Genomic DNA, 17251 nt, shown 5'->3' on the forward strand with positions numbered 1-17251 from the left:
ACATTTATGAAATAGGAATGTTTTCAACCATTCTCTCGACTTTTTATCGTTCTATGCTCTTACAAAAAATTGATTATCATGTGTTACGTGACAAATCAGAATGTATTTAAATTTAATTAATTAAATATAATGATACATTTTAGAATATCAATAATTCAAAAACGAAATTAATAATTTACGCCAAATTCCGGAGCATAATTTAATGCATAACCCTATTTTCCATACTTTGGCGGGTACAGAGGAAGAAAAAAATTATAAAGGCAAAATGCTGTCAAAGAAACAAAATAGCTTCACTTCACTTCACAGAGCTGAACTCACTGTACAAACAGTCTCTATTTCTTTCTAGTTCTAGAGAGAGAAAACACCAAAAACACACACTCACTCTGTGTTTTTTTCCTATTCACAACTCACAATCTACACAGAAATTGATTTTTTTTTCTGTACATATATATACACGATCTACTTCTTTTGATCAGTGTACTTTTTTTTTGTTGATTCTTCCAGCTTTGTTAGCTGAAAATAAGCAGATTCAGGTAAAAAAATGGATTTGTACGGTCGGTCACACTCCGATCAACAGTCGGAATGGGTTCCTGTTGGACCAGAAACCGGTCTTGAAGGTAGGTTTTCATATAAACAAAATTTAACATTTTTTTTTTTGATAAATTTTTTAATATAATGAGAATATTTTCACCAACAAGATGAAATTTCTAGTAGTTAATGGATTGAGCGCATGGTCATTGCACCAGAATGACAGAGAAATTAAAAAAATACAGGATTTATAGCGTACAGTTTTTTTCTTCCTTTTTTTGTTCATTCATTGAAAGAAACAACTTTTGCCATTTGTATTTGTGCTTTGATGAATTTGAATTTTGGGTTTTTTTTTTTTTTTTAGGGCTTTTGATGACTCAAATGGTTTTTTTTTGTGTGTGTGTTTTTGACAATGCAGAATCAATGAGGAGGTTGGGGTTGTGGAGCCGAGAAGCATACCCGGAAAGGTCCGGGACATCGAATTGCTCTTTCTATATGCGTACAGGGTCTTGTGGATATGGTGCTAAGTGCCGGTATAATCATCCTCCTGATCGTAGCTCTGTAAGTTGTTGATCTCGTGTAATAGTTGTATGTTTGTGTTAATTAAGCTTACTATCAATAGACGAAGTCCAGATTTCAAGTTTATGGATTTGTACAGCGTGTGCTCGAGTTAATATACTTTACCAACTGAATTCACAGTCATATATAGAGTTTGAGGTTGTGGTTAAGAGGCTAGATCCGCCCCTGCTTACTATTGTCATTACTTGTTTAATGCCTATAGTTTCATAGAGAGTCGTGAATGCACAAGCTTATTCAATTGGATTTAACTTGTATACACGGTCAAGTTAATGTCACATTGGTGATGTCAAAGAAAATTATACACTGTTAGTAACTCGAAGTTAACTTTACATATTAACTAGGCCTAGTTTAGAGTGAGTAGACACTGGATTGACACCTAGTAAGAGTGAGTTCCTGAGAAAAGCTAAGGCATCTAATTAAAACTTGAGCACGTGAAGAAAGACTATAAAGATAATAAATGGGCTTTTTTTATTAGATTTTTTCATCTTGTGGATATTCTATTAGTTTCTTGGAATGGCAAGCTGCAAGCATGAGTTCCTTTAACCCTTAATTGGGAGTCGCTCGGATTTCAGGTTGGTGCTGTGCTGTTGGAAAGAAGTGAATATCCAGAACGAATAGGAGAGCCTACATGCCAGGTAACTCTATTTCTCATCCCGAGATTGTTTGTGTTTGATCAAGTATGTGAGTCCTTCATTTCTGTTTTTTCTTTTCATTCTGTGGATAACAGATTGATTTAGTGTGTGATGAATGTATAATTTCTATTTGCAGTACTATCTAAGAACAGCGACCTGTAAATTTGGTGCATCATGCAAGTTCCACCATCCAAGAAACTTAGGTGGATCGTTGAGCAATATATCATTAAATGTTTATGGATACCCATTACATCCGGTAATTGATCTGTTGCCTTGTATCATATATGTATGCATTTGTGTTCTCTATCGATAAGTTTATCTAAGATCTCTTGAACTTCATCAATTGCAACAGGAGGAAAGAGAATGCTCCTATTATTTGAAAACGGGGCAATGCAAATTTGGTATAACGTGTAAATTCCATCACCCTGACCATACTGAGGTATCAGCGCCAGCAACTGCACGTCCATTTTATCCGACAGCATCTTCTCTTCCTACTCCCCCTGAAGAATATAACAGTGCATCAACTAGCTCTAGAGTAGCAAGGCCTCAACTCTTATCTGGTCCTTATGTACCTGGTACTTATGGTCCAGTTTTGCTTCACCCGGGAGTGGTGACCATTCAGAACTGGAGCACTTACTCGGTAGTGATAGAGATATTCTCTCAATCAATAATCTGATATGACTTAAATAATAATCTTATGGGGTGATTAATTTGCTTTTTGCAGGGACCAGTGAGTCCTGCTCTATCTCCTGGTGCTCAACCCTCTGCTGGGATGGCATCTATTTATGGGATGCCGCAACTAGCATCTTCTACGGCTGCCTTTGCAGCACCTTACTCTCCGTTACACTCTGCTGCTGGCCCTTCAAGCAGTGCACTGAAAGAAAATCGTTTTCCAGAAAGACCAGGCCAACCAGTATGTCAATATTACATGAAAACTGGGGACTGTAAATTTGGATCGTCCTGTAAGTTTCATCATCCTGCTGACTGGATTGCATCAAAGACAGATTGTGCTTTCAGTCCCTTAGGCCTTCCTTTGCGTCCGGTATGACTAACATCTTTCTTTCTCCCTTTTGTTTGACTTCGCATCACTAATTTATAATCCAATCTGGATAATCTGTGATGGGTATTGTTGTTTATCTGGTCCTGCCTAAAACTGAGATCATGTCAAGCCTTCTTATGCTGCTGGATGCATTGTGATTAGGAAGATTTTGTATGCGTGCCGTTCTTTGCCTGCCTTCTGCTTGGTTGTAACCGAATTCAAGAAGTATTATTTTATTGAATCTATATTCACGGTTCTTATTGGAGCTATGGAGATACTTGCCTACTGCATGCTCTGTGCCATGTAGAGAAACTGCAAAAGGGCAGTCTGACTTCTCTTATCTGTTCTACACCAGTTGCTCTTGCTTTTGAAATTATAGCTGGTCCCTATGACTTATTAGGCTGCTGCTATTATCAGTCCCAACAAATGAAAACATAAAATGTTACAATTTGAAAATGTCACGATATCTAGTGCTAATGCCTGTCCCCACAGATTTCAAACAGTTGAAATTTCGCAATTGTCTAATTTTTCAAATGCCAAAATGATGGCAGCATATCTTCTAACTTCAGAACATATAACTACACTAGAGATGTCAGTCTCCTTTGATTGTTCCAGTATAAACAATCATGCTTGTTATCATCTTAAATCTGATACAAGAATACTTCTTTCTCTTTCTTTCTTGGAAGAAGTGTAAATCTCTCTCCTTCCTTTCATTTTCTTTTTTATTATGCGTGTAGTTTCTAGTACACTCGCCTGCCTGTATAACTATTAAAAGGATTACTGTGTTGTTTTTCTTTGGATTATGAACGCAGGCTTCAAAGGTTTCATATAGATGTACATTTTATGCATTTCTTATCTCCTCAGTTTTTCTTTGGATTATGAACGCAGGCTTCAAAGGTTGCATATAGGTGTACATTTTATGCATTTCTTATCTCCTCCTTAGTCTAGCTGAGCTTCAACATATCTGAACCTTTTTGGCCACTTTTACATAACTTATTTGAGCTAGGAGTGAGCATCTTGTTATATGATCTTTCTTGAGTCTGATAGTATTGCTGTGTGTAACTCGTTGTCTGTTTGGATACTCAACTAAATTTCATTCTGAAAGCAGGGGGTGCAGCCTTGTTCCTTTTACATGCAAAGAGGATTCTGCAAATTCGGTGGCACATGTAAATTCGATCATCCTATGGGAACAGTACGATATAGTCCATCAGCTTCTTCTCTTCCTGATATACCGAATGCTCCTTACATGTCGGGATCTTCCCTTACTTTGGCTCCTATTTCATCGCCAGAGTAACAACCCGGATTTGTTACAGGATCCAAGGCGGATCCCTTCTCATAGTGCAGCATCTGGTACTTCTTCAATCCCGAATATGCAACTGTCGAGTCGGGGAAGTTGGCCAGTGAAGTTAATGTAAACATCAAGCCTTATTTAATGCTTTCCTGGTAATTTCTGTATATTTATCATCAATAAATAGCTTAATGTTATCTTCTTTAAATTGAAGTATCTCTTCATTGTCTCATTTTATCAATGGTATGAAGTTGCAACTTATCCAAAAATAGGAATGTGTCAATATTTGGACCAATTGGGTTGCGGCCCTGCGTAAACGCGGGATGCTTTCTGCACCTTTCTTTGTAGAGAAAGAGAAGAAACAAATTAAGATGCATCTCTATCACCACAAAATACTCTTTGTTTTTCCAATCATTTAGTCATTCCCTTGTTTCTGATCTATATAAATCTCTCTTATTTTCTTTAGAACTAAGGGGTCGTTTGGAATAGTGTATTAGTAAAAATAATGCATGTGTATTAGTAATACCTTGTTTGTGGTATAGTGTATTAGTAAAAATAATGCATGTGTATTAGTAATACCTTGTTTGGTACGCTTTTTCATGCTATGTATAACTAAATTAGTTATACACTCTATTGTGTATTAAGGTGTGTTTTACTAATACAATTGATTTCTTGGTATTACTAATACAAAAGATTTTAATGCATGCATTAGCATGGTTTAACACTTTATTACCCCTCAATTTTTTAAAAATATTTTTTCCATCATAATTGGAAAAGGTATCTTTGTAAATAAATATTTTTATGCAATGCATACTATTTTTAATACACCAAATCAAAAGAAATGTAATAGAGTAGAAGAATTACTCAACTTGGTTAAAATTGAGACACATCCCTAGTGAACAAAGTTAATAGAAGTCCAACTGACTAATTTCTAGCATTGGTCCTTGGAAATATTTTCCACCATTAAGTTTTAATATATATATATATAGAACATTATATTTTTTTTCTTTATTCGATATTCCTATACATCTCTTGTACCAGTAGCATCGTCTTTACACATCATTAAAGTTTTGAAAAAAAATCTATATTTTACGTACTGTATTAGTTTCTAGATTTCCAAAATTAAAAGTACTTTAATTTTCCCACTAAACAAAGAATTTTTCATGAAAAAAGATCAAGGAATAATATCTTTGCCTATAATATATTAGTAATTAATAAGTTGTAGGAATTCTACAGGAGTTTGCTATTATTGTTATGGTCTAATAATCAACTTTTCATAGCATTAAAGGGTCAAAATCTAGAAGAATTTAGTTTAATTTACACTCAGAATAGAAAAATATTTTACTCTATATGAGTGCATTTTAATTTGTTGTAATTGGTAACATATAAATGGAAGTACATACATTGTAATTGTCTTTTACATGATCTGAATTCAAACACACGGTCTCAGCTAGGTATTTTCACTAAAGAAATTTAAAAAATATATACATAAATATTCTAAGGGAATTCAACATATAGTATATATATACATAAAAAAGAAATTGACGTTTTCGCATGGTGTAACTTTCAAATGAAGAGATATCAATTGACTCCCCTTCGACAAACCCTACTTAAGAAAATTCAAATAAAGACATACAAGTTCTATAGCTAAACAACAAAATTTGTCGCTTTTGGCAACAAATTATGAAAAAATTCAGGTTATATACGAAATATTTAGCTACAAATTAGCGACGAATTTCATATAGACATTTTTTTTCTTTCTAACTTTTTCTTTCCTTTATCCAAAGGAAAAATATCTTTAGGGAACATTGCCTTTTCATTTGTGTATAATTTATTTTTTTTTGCCTTTTCTGGATAAACAAATGTAATCCATATCTACTATATCTAAAATCTCTATAAATAACCAATATATGAAACCTCAAATATCATCACAATCTACCACACAAAGTTTATAACACTAGTGATCATCAATCAATATTCTTCATAATTTTCTCCGATTTTTCGTTCGTATATATCTATATAATTTTGGTCATACGTATCCATTAATTATTTGTATCGATCGATATAGAGCTAGCTATGGATAGAATAGGTGACTTGGCATCAAAGAAGGCAGCAGTAATATTCACAAAGAGTTCATGTTTTATGTGTCATAGTATTAAAGCACTATTTTATGATATTGGAGCAAGTCCAGCAATTCATGAACTTGATGAAGATCCAAAAGGGAAAGAAATGGAATGGGCATTGAGAAGTTTAGGTTGTAATCCATGTGTTCCTGCTGTTTTTATTGGTGGAAAATATGTTGGATCATCTAAGGATATTATATCCTTACAAGTTGATGGTTCACTCAAACAAATGCTCATTGATGCCAAAGCTATTTGGTTATAACTAAAAAAAATACACTACTAGAAATCAATCAATTATTTTTGATCGCGTTCCGATCGAAAACTGTCAAAAAAGCACCCGTCTGAGATGTTTTTATCGATGGGAATTCGGCCGAAAATCGTCGGAAAAGCACTCGAGATGTTTCTGACGGTGTTTCGATCGGAAAAGCACTCGAGTGAGATGTTTTACAACAGGAAAAGTGTGAATTACATGGGGATTTTCTTAGGGATTAGTATGAAAATCCGCAGGAAAGTTATTTTCCTGCAAATTTTCATACTAATCCCCAGGAAAATTCTCATGTAATTTAAAAAAAACACACTCGATTCATGAGATGTTTCCGATGGCGTTCCGATTGAAAAGCACACTCGATTGAGATATTTCCGACGGACTTTTAATCGGGAATTCTGTCAGAAATTCATCAAAAAAGCACTCGCATGAGATGTTTCCGACAGACTTTTCATCAAAAATTCGGTTAGAGTTTGACGGGTTGTAAGTCGGAAATTGATTGATTTCTATTAGTGAAAAAAAGAAAGAAGAAAAACAATAAACCAGTGCACTAAGTTTTCACGGTGGGTAGGTTCGAAAAAGGGCCGGACCAAATTAGGTTTATTGCAAGTTTTTGTACTAAAACAACATCTAGGTTCTTAGCTTGTACACAATTTTTTTTTGTGTGTGTCAATTTAACCCAATGTTTTTATTTTCCTTTCTAATTAATCCTCTTTTTCTTTTAAAAGGAATGGAGGTTGAGGGAGAAAAGGAAGCCATACTTTGTCAAAATGGCCGATAATAATTGTTGTTGTTGTATATGTTCTCAAGCTATTATTTTCCTTTTTGATGTGACAATTTGAATTCGAATAGAGGCGGATGTACAATGTATTATGATATAGATTTGGAAGAACTTAGTATATGTCAAAGAATTCACCAAATGTACATGTTAATAAATTGCGATCAAACCCTATGGATTGTGGGTTCAGTGACAAACAAGAAATTGTGAGAATTCATAAACTCAAAATTCTAAATTCACTTTTGAATTTAAATATCACATACTTAACCGTATTTATTCAAAAGAAACATATTATACATATAGCTTATAAAATTTTATATTTAGCCAATTTCGACTTGTTTGAATTATCTTCTTTATCAATTACTATGATTTGAGATGCGATTCATATACTATAAGGATATTCAATTAAATTTTACCTATTAAATCACTTGTCAAAAAGCCTCCTATACCATAATTTTTAATCAATTTGCATGGAAGAGTGCCAAAAGAGTCATGAATAATCATTGGTTCGATACAAGGAAAATCAATTTTCGAAGTGTGATGGACCGTGCATATAGGGCCCAAGACATTTACTACAACATGTTTGATATATGATTACTGGCGATTCCAACTTCATATTCTTGAGTTGCAAAGAATCATTCGAACTTAGACTGACCATCTTTCTTATTATATGCATAAGTTACTCATCAAAAACTTTAGTACGTATTGAAGTTCCAACATGAAATAAAATTTTATTTTCAAAGTCTTGCAAGTTATTATATGATTTTAAAAGGACACATTTCTTTTATTATTCATGTTAAATATTTTGAAAAGCCAAAACCTCTTATTTCGAGCCTTAGAAAAACTATGACTAATTAGTCAATAATCGTATGATTGCTCCTCTCCTTACAGTCAAGTGACTCGGATCACTCTCCTTCAAATCAATTATTTCGGATTGAAGAGTACATATTGACCTTATGACTGCTAATTGATTCCTAAGACAGTTAACTATATTAATTAAGCATATTAACTTATAATCTATGTAAGAGAAGACATGAGTCACAACGTAATTAAGTAACAATAGCACAAAAATAAGCGACATACATTCACAAAGGTGACCACATTCATGAGGCTTAGGACAAAGAGCATCCAAAATCGCTTACAAGACAATAAACGTGAATGAATATCATGTGTGAAAAGAATTGACAAAATTTATAAATTCTAAATTTTGAGTTCGTTACTACTCGAAGGAATATAATATCTTATCTTTTCCTCCGGATAGTGAGGAAAAGAATATAAAGAAATAGCCATGAGAAAAACTTAGTTATCACCTTGGTTGGAATCAAAACTAAAGATGAACAAGAACTTGACATATACATTTATATATTCGATCCCTCAACGATCACTTTAGTAAAGTGACCATAAAAATATTTATGCAGAACACATTAAGATGGAGAGATGGGGCGTAGCTACGTATGATAATCAGTTGAACACTCTTATATACAGGTCAAATATTTTAAATGTTATTTTTTATATGTATATATTTACTTTAATATTTAAATACTCTTGAACACCTTTAAGAAAGTTTTTTAGAGGGAATGTTTAAACTAGAAATTGGAGGGGGCGATCACGGCTGGATCTGAGAAGGGGCGAGGGTGTTATCCCGAATCCCTCAACAAAAAATTACATTATATATATAAAGTTTTTTTATTTTTTATTTTTAGCATATATGTATATATTTTGAATCCCCTAAAATCCAGACTAGAGATTGACATAGTGATTTAGGAGGTTCAAAATTCACTTTAATGTTCAAATCCTATATATTAAAGATTTATTTTTTGAAAACTCTTCGTGAAAATTTTTAATTCGTCATTGTGCCTTACACGTACACTACTAGGGTATGTACAAGTGTACGGCCATTGATCAAATTTTGTGTGTGTGAAGAATAACTCAAGTTGGAAGTGGACACATGAAGAGAGAATCGACGCCACCAAAAAACTTTTCAATTTTTTGCTATATATTCGAGCAAAGAATATAATCCAAGAATATTGGGAAAAGAATCTCAAAAAATTGACAACACACATTATATTATAGTAAATAATTATTATATATTATAGTAATATGCATGTTCAAGAATAAAACTTTTATATAATATAGTTTAATCTTGGACGGCTAGTTTTGTGTCCACGTGTCTAGAGAACTTCTAATAGAATGAATTAATGACTAATTATGGATAATCATTACTCTTATTAATTATTTTAACATGCGCACGCAATATTTGATATGTGACTATAAAGAACATATAAACAACTTCCTCCAATAATGAAACTACATTGAGTATATTATTATTATTATTATTATTTTATATAATACTCTATTTGTTTACTTTTATTTATCTAGTTTAAATTTTACACGCCTCACTAGAAACAATAATTAACACAATTAAGTATTTTACCATAATACCATATTAATTCATTTTCAGTCTTAGATATAATGTTAAAATGAAAAAAAATAATCTTTTTTCTTGATATGCAAAAATTGACAAGTAAAAGTGAAAATGTATTTTTAATATAATAAATAAACAAAGATGAACATGGGGAGTATAATATAATTCTTTTTAAAAAGTGATAAAAAAATTGATGCTAGTCAAATTCAAACACACGAACACTATCTTATTTGAGGTGTCTGAACCACTATATATGCTGTAACATCCATATTGCATTAAGAGTGTCCAAAATATATTATTCAATTTCTTCAATTCGTGTATTATTTTACTTATATATATGATATTTTTTTCAGTAATTGGACACCCTAACAATCACGTAGCTTCGCCCTGAACTTGTAAAGATATCTAATTATATAAGTACTAAAAAAATTAATAAATCTTAATTAGTTATATGGAAAGTGCATGTAGGTATATATTTTTAGGTGTTTCAAATAAGCTTTTTCCACCAAAAAGATTCTATTCAAAAAGTGCAAGACCATATAGAATATATGTACTATCTTCCAACTTGCTCAAAGTTGATTTGTAGAATGAAACAGTATCTTTTTATTTTTATTTTTTATGATTAAAATTCTCTTCTTTTTTAGCTATATATTAATATTCTCTTCTTTATTATTTATTAATTAAAATTCTCTTCTTTTATTTATTTATTTATTTTATTTATTAAAATTCTCTTTAGTAGAGCTGTAGTCCAGTTCTTGGAGCATCTAAATAAAGCACACCATCTTTTGAATCTTTACAATTTAGACAGAGAACTCCACTTTCATTTTTAGATGTTCCATTTTTTTTTCTTTTATAAATAGTGTAGCCATGAAAACCCTATATTTCCAAGCAAGCTCTTAAAAAAATAAAAATTAACAAGTTTTTTCTTGCTATTTTGTTTCTTCCTTCATCTCTTCTAGCATCAAATTTTGTAACCATCGGATCGATGTTCAAATTCTGTTGAACTTAAGATCCGATGGTATACTAAAGAGTACCTCCATATTTACCCCTATATTTCGACAACTTTAAATATATACCAGAATATCAAGTATAGCTCATAACAATCTATCTGTTGAACTTTTAGGCCAACCAAATCAAATTAGGAAAGAAACCCTAATATTTGAAAACCTAACCCTACCACCTTTTTTACTCATATTTCATCATACTGCTAGTCGTTGTAAATGGCTGACAAGGTACAACGAATGTCATCAGAGCACGGGGTGATGATTTTCAGCAAGAGTACATGTTGTTTATGCTACGCGGTCACTATACTATTTCGAGATCTTGGTGTTGATCCATATGTGCATGAACTTGATCATGATTCTGATGGAAAAGATATGGAAAAAGCTCTTATGAGGATGGGTTGTAATGCCTCAGTTCCAGCAGTTTTTATAGGGGGGAAATTTGTTGGATCAACAAATGAAGTTATGTCACTTCATCTCAAAGGATCCCTAATTCAACTCCTCAAGCCTTATCTACCTGATTAAAATAAAAATAAATTCGAGAATTGCAGAGTGAAATTATTCGCCTTTAAAGGGAAATAATAAAAAGAAAGTACTTTATGAATTAGGAGGATATATAATATTAAAAAGAAATTTAAAGGTTAAAATAACAAACGAATAAAAGTTAGTGGCTCGATCGACTAATGACACTAGTCATGTAGATCAAGGTCATGGTAGTATATGATCAATGTTGTAATAGTTTGTGATTATATGTATTTTGTGAGATATTAATTGATACTAATTATTAGTCATTTGATATATTATATGCAACTTAATTATTAGATATTTTTCTCTAATTCAACAAATAATTTGAGAATTTAAGAGTGAAATTAAATTCTCCTTTCAAGAGAATAAAAGTCTATGAATTGGGAGAAATTAAAGAAATTTTAAGATTTAAGTGTAACAACTTACAAATGAATAAAAGTTAGTGGCTCGATCAATTGACACTAGCCATGTAGATCATGGTCATTGAATTATATAAATATTGTAATAGCTAGTGGTTTTGTGATTATATGTTCTTTGTGAGATGTTAATTGATCCGAAGTAGTCATTTTGATTAACAATCATGAACAATATTATATATGCATCTTAGTTAAAAATTAAAGTATTACTATCCAAAAATGTAAAATATTTTTAAAAATAATATTTTTTTTGGATAGTAATACTTTCATCTTTAGTTTTTAACTAATATTAATAGTTTATTTAATTTTTGTCAAAGTGGATATTTTATTCATGTGGAATACCGTGTGACAAGGTTTTGGCAAATAAAAGAAAGAGTGTATTACACACACTACTGAAGTGTGTTTCTCAAACTAATAGTGATAATTTAGGTATGAAACTCGCAATTTCAATAGTTTGGGTATGAAACTAAAAAAAAAAATAGGATAATTTATGATAACTCCATGGACACGATTGAGGCTATAGAAGCCCTAGAAAGACCATCAAGGTCTCAAGATAAGGAGTTACAAGCTAAGGTCGTTGGGCTTCAATGGGAAATCAAAAAGATACTTATCATGGAAGAAAAGCCCAAGAACGAGTCCAAGAATTGTGGAGAAGAATGGAGTAGGTGCTACACATATTTTATGGTTCAAGTCCAAACCCAAATGGAAGAAGATTGGGCCACACAATGCCCAACAAAGGAGCCCAAAAGCTGAATGGTTGAAGTCAAAGTTTCCTAGTTTAAAAAAACCTTTATTTTAAAGTTTCCTAGTTTAAAAGTTTTCTTAGTTTAAAGTTTCCATAAAAGTAGGATTTAAATCCCATTCTATTTGGGATAGGTTTTCCCTATATATAGGGGTTTGATTTTATTATTTGGACAGACAACATTATTATTAATTGAGAGTTCTCTTCTTTACACCTTTGTGTGTGGCTACTTGGAATTTATCTTACAACCTTATAAGAACGATTCTTAATTAAGAGGTGAGATTAATTCTTTAACTTGATATCTTTGATTTCTATCCGTAAATTAAAGAAGGTGATTAGTCTTATACTAATTGTTGTCTCTAATTTCTTCGTAATAGGGGTCTAGATCACTTTTGATCTAAGTTCTTGAATTGACTCTATTAGTATCATAATTAGTCTTAATCCGCTAATTTTGAATACTAAGATCAATTAGGGTTCTTAACACTTTATTTTGAAATTGGAGATTTTATTCTTGAATTTCACCTATCTTTCACTTTCTGTCTTTAATCTTTATAATTTCGCTTCCGCATTATTTTCTTGTTTATTCTGGTAACCCGATTCTTATCAATTTAGGTGTGTTTTTGACCCTTATCTCTAAATTTATTAATTTACTATGGGGATGCCGATTAACCCGTTAAAAAAAACTTCAAACGATTAATTAAGAATCGATAATCCCATAAAAAATGAAAACCATTATCAGAACCGTTAAACCACTAAACCATTATCAATAATCCCAGAAGCGAATCTAGGATTTGGAGTTTGTGGGTGCCACATCGTCCAAGTAAGATAAATGAGTCGGTTCCTTCATTTTTAGATTATAATTTGGGTTATTTATCTTTTTTCGATTTTTATAAACAAATTAATCAAACACGTATGCTAGTAATATCTTCTTTTAGATATTTTATGGTTAGAGATAACTAAACAATTCATCTTTTTATTTTAAGGAATTAGACACCTTATTCTCTAAAACTTTGCGGAAAAAAAGGATTTTGCACATTAAAAATTTGAACTTGTATTAATATATTCATATTTCATTATCTTTGTGTGTTGTTGCATATATATATATATATATATGAGTGAGGGGTAGGTATCAACATGTGTGCTTAACGGTAAAAAATTTAACAACTTAGAGTAATTTTGTCATTCAACTTACTTGCCTACCTTCATTTTGATCCCCGTGGATTGGCAGCCACGACATACGTGGCTTTAATCTCCAATGCTATATGGGTTCATCGTGTCAATTTTTCTCAGATTTCATCAAATTTCTTAGTTTGTATCTGTTGTTTATTCGCCAAATTACTCTATGTTGGGGTTTTTAGCAAGGTGTGAATGGGAAATAAGAAGAGAAAGTGGAAAATGTGGGGGAACCAATTTTGGAGGGAAAATGAAAAGTCATTTCAAATTGCAAATGAAAAGTCATTTCTCCCATATTGGTAGAAGAAAGGAAAATTGTTGTCTTTATATTAGGAAACACTTCCTTTAATTCTTAAAGGGTTAAGAAGAAGGTGCTCCCTCATGCCGTCGTCGTCGCTCGCTCGGCTTTGGATGGCAATTAATTGATAATATTTTTGGACAAAATTTATTTAATCAATCTCATTAATTGATTTCCTTTCTCTTATAAATTAATTCAGAATGTTAGTTAATTAACATAATTAATTTTGTGTAACGAAATTTATTTGAAATTTGCGTGTAACGGTAAAAACGTTCTGAAGGGACCTGTTCCTTCCGAAAAGGCGTTACTTTTCCCAAAAAGACACAATGTTCTGGAAAGACACCATTGTCCGAATGGACGCGTTCCTTGCTGCAAATGGCTGTAAATAAGAGGTCTTTTTCGTTTTTCATTCACTGAAAATTTTTCCTCTCTGCATACATTTTCTTACAAAAATAAATTGTCGATCGACAGAATCTGTGTGTGCTCTCGTTGCTGTTTTTGCGTTCGCTGAAATTAGTGAAGTTTGAGGTATCGCTACTTCTCTAATAGTTAATCTGTTTTATCTTGAGAGGAATTAATTTGTAACCTCGGATACTTGAGGGGATTAAATTTCTTAAGGAAACACAGTGGGTTCTGTGGACTCAGATTCTATTTTTCTGTTTGTTTCATCTTTTTTATGTTTCTGTTTTTTGCTAACCTGAATACAGGAGATAACAAGCTTAAGAAATTTAATATTTATGTATTTGAGGTTTCTGGAGATTAAAACCTTTATGGTTATCTACTCTGTTTGAATTCTTAAAATTCATTCGATTAACGATTAAAAGAACATATAAACTTTATCGTTAAATCAGAAATAGGCTGTGTAAGGATTTACTCTTTCCTGTTAGTATTTCATATACTAAAATTTTCTGCCATTTGTGACAGAAAAATGAAAAATTCAAGTCAAGTAAATGTTGGAACAGTGAGTGCTGCAACAACATCGGTTACACACAATCGTTCAACTGCTGCCCTTGCACCGGCTAAGAAACCTGCAAAGTTTTCTGAAGTCGACTTCAAGAGATGGCAGTAGAAGATGTTCGTCCATATGACTATGTTGAGTCTGCAAAGGTTCATTAATGAGAATGTTCCTGCTATGTCTGATGAAACTCCGGTCGAAGAACGATTCTTGGTGACAGAAGAATGGACACATTCAGATTTTTTGTGTAAAAATTATATTCTAAGTGGCCTACAAGATGATCTGTACAATGTGTACAGTAGTGTCAAGACCTCAAAAGAACTTTGGGATACTTTAGAAAAGAAGTACAAAACAGAGGATGCCGGAATGAAGAAGTTCATTGTGGCAAAGTTTTTGGACTATAAGATGATAGACAGTAAGACCATTGCCACCCAAGTTCAAGAACTGCAGGTCAGACTTTTAGAAATCCGATCGGTGTAAACATGATATAAATTTTTCTTTGTCCTTTCTTAAGAGACTCCGGACGCTCCTTGTCCTAAGCCCCAAGCATCTCCATTAAAGTATTAGCCAGTGCTTCTTTCCGCCGATTAGATCAGGCCCTCTATGTAGTTGTCTATCTAGGGCGATCGATCTACATCTTTCCCCATAGCCCTGGGGCTGTGCCGGCTTGAGCAGCCGAAATATTGATACTGGGAGATTGGGGATCGGCTGAAACACTCGAAGATGCACATTTGGGGATTCGACGATAAAGATCGGACAACGATCTCACTTTCCTCCTCATATTCAGAAAGATTTATGTTAATTCGCTTTGCTCGCAGAGCGGTATACCTTTAAGACGATTCGCCGCTGTTTTATTGTGTTTTTAAGACGATTCGCCGCGTTTGCTAAGCCTAAATATGCAATGCAAGGATATTTACAATTTTTTATAAAAACACCCAGACCAAAACAAGTATCAACAGTCTGCTTCCATTAGTATAGTACCGTGTGCTTGTGCAGGTGAAGTGAAGCTTTTGTTGATTGATTCCAGACAGGTCTCTTTATAAGGCAGGCTGCGATGGGTCCCATAGTTCTCTATCTGAGATAGGTGGTCCAAGTAGGTTTCCAAGGATAAGGGCTTCCCAAAGGGATAGAAGACTTCCCCCCGAATCAGGTGCCTTTTCTCAAAAAGAGACGTGTCTTGCACTCTGTCCGAACGAAGGGCTTCCTCGATTTTGAATTCCGTTTGGAATTGGGCCTTAATAACCGCCTCGGAAATAGCCTCGGGCAAGGGACACCCGATAGTATTTATCGTAAGGCGCCCCGCGAGCTCCCTTAGCCTCTCTCCATCCTCCTGTAACGGATGATAAGGCTCCGCAATAGGAGGGGCTGCGGGTTCACCAGGGTTGGGAGAGTCCGGGGCCGGTTGGTTGAGACCGGCTTCGGAATTAGCAGGGGAACTACTTCCAAATAAATCTGCTAATTCCGAAGCCCAGCGGAAGCGACTTCCTCCAGCGCCCTCACCTGATCCTGAGCCAGAGGCCCCCGAAGGAGCCATCATGTTTGACGATTCAGAAATGCAGAATTGAAGAAACCATGCAATCGCCAGGGCCAGCGCTCCGGAGCAGCCCAATCCTCTGAGAAAAAAGGAAAGAGCCTTACCACCCAGAGATAAAGCTAGCCTTTCGAGAAAGCCCCAACAGAACTCAAGAGAGCCCAGTAGAAAACAGAGAGAGTAGAAGGTAGCAAGCAAGAAGCTAGAAAAAAGGAAAAATAATAAGACACTCGATAAGAAAAAACTGGAATTCGATCTTGGAAATAGGAGAAAAAAGCTCATCATAACCGTGAAAGTCACTCTAAAAAGGCTCATCATAGCCCTTTTTGTGACTCGACTCAAGCTCATCATACATAATTCGATTTCCTCTTCTTTCTTATGCTCGTAGGTCAGTCTATTCGACTTTTTCTTGCAAATCCTCTCTTTTCCGCTTTTGACTATGATTGGGCCCTGCAGTGGTAGAACCTGGTGAACCAGGCATACTGCTTGACTTGCTTTTCTTCTCTTATGATATTTATGATATTGATAAGTCGAGCCTTCGCTATTGCCTATAATAAGAGGTCAAGGATCGAGTCGTCTGTTCATAGTTTCACTTCGCTTCTGCCATTCTGTTCCCCTCAGACTATTAAGGGAAAGCAAGGACACCTGTGAACTCGGATAACCTTGTGGCATACCGTCGAATCTACTCTACCCTACGCTACCATCTTTCTTCCTTGTGATTCAACCACGGCGGATATTTAGTCAACTGCGGTTACGCTTACACCAAGAACTCCTATTCTATTGCATCAAGAGCTGATTCAATTGCAGCACTTACTGTAACAAGAAGAGCGTGAACTCATTCTCAAGCACTTGCAGCGGCTGGCTTTTTTTCTTAGGATATTTAGTAAGGCTAGGTTCAATAGAGGCAATCCATTTATTCATAGTAGCTGTCCAACGGGAAAACTCTTTCAATC

The 17251-nt window shown here is 33.8% G+C and overlaps 3 protein-coding genes across 3 annotated transcripts; all 3 read left to right on the forward strand.

The window, feature by feature from the left end:
* The first annotated feature begins 298 nt into the window (after positions 1-298).
* LOC125874623 (zinc finger CCCH domain-containing protein 32-like) lies at positions 299-4274 on the forward strand. Its single transcript, XM_049555586.1, has 7 exons — positions 299-617; positions 947-1089; positions 1680-1742; positions 1876-1995; positions 2092-2379; positions 2464-2781; positions 3887-4274. The coding sequence occupies exons 1-7, from the start codon at positions 542-544 to the stop codon at positions 4070-4072; spliced, it is 1194 nt and encodes a 397-aa protein (XP_049411543.1). The 5' UTR covers positions 299-541; the 3' UTR covers positions 4073-4274.
* Positions 4275-6007: 1733 nt separating this feature from the next.
* LOC125873713 (glutaredoxin-C11-like) lies at positions 6008-6750 on the forward strand. Its single transcript, XM_049554583.1, has one exon. The coding sequence runs from the start codon at positions 6143-6145 to the stop codon at positions 6449-6451; it is 309 nt and encodes a 102-aa protein (XP_049410540.1). The 5' UTR covers positions 6008-6142; the 3' UTR covers positions 6452-6750.
* A 3669-nt stretch (positions 6751-10419) lies between these two features.
* LOC125874982 (glutaredoxin-C13-like) lies at positions 10420-11456 on the forward strand. The gene has a single exon (XM_049556030.1). The coding sequence runs from the start codon at positions 10878-10880 to the stop codon at positions 11181-11183; it is 306 nt and encodes a 101-aa protein (XP_049411987.1). The 5' UTR covers positions 10420-10877; the 3' UTR covers positions 11184-11456.
* Positions 11457-17251: the final 5795 nt, after the last annotated feature.

The sequence above is a fragment of the Solanum stenotomum genome, chromosome 8 (assembly GCF_019186545.1).
Source record: "Solanum stenotomum isolate F172 chromosome 8, ASM1918654v1, whole genome shotgun sequence".
NCBI lineage: Eukaryota > Viridiplantae > Streptophyta > Magnoliopsida > Solanales > Solanaceae > Solanum > Solanum stenotomum.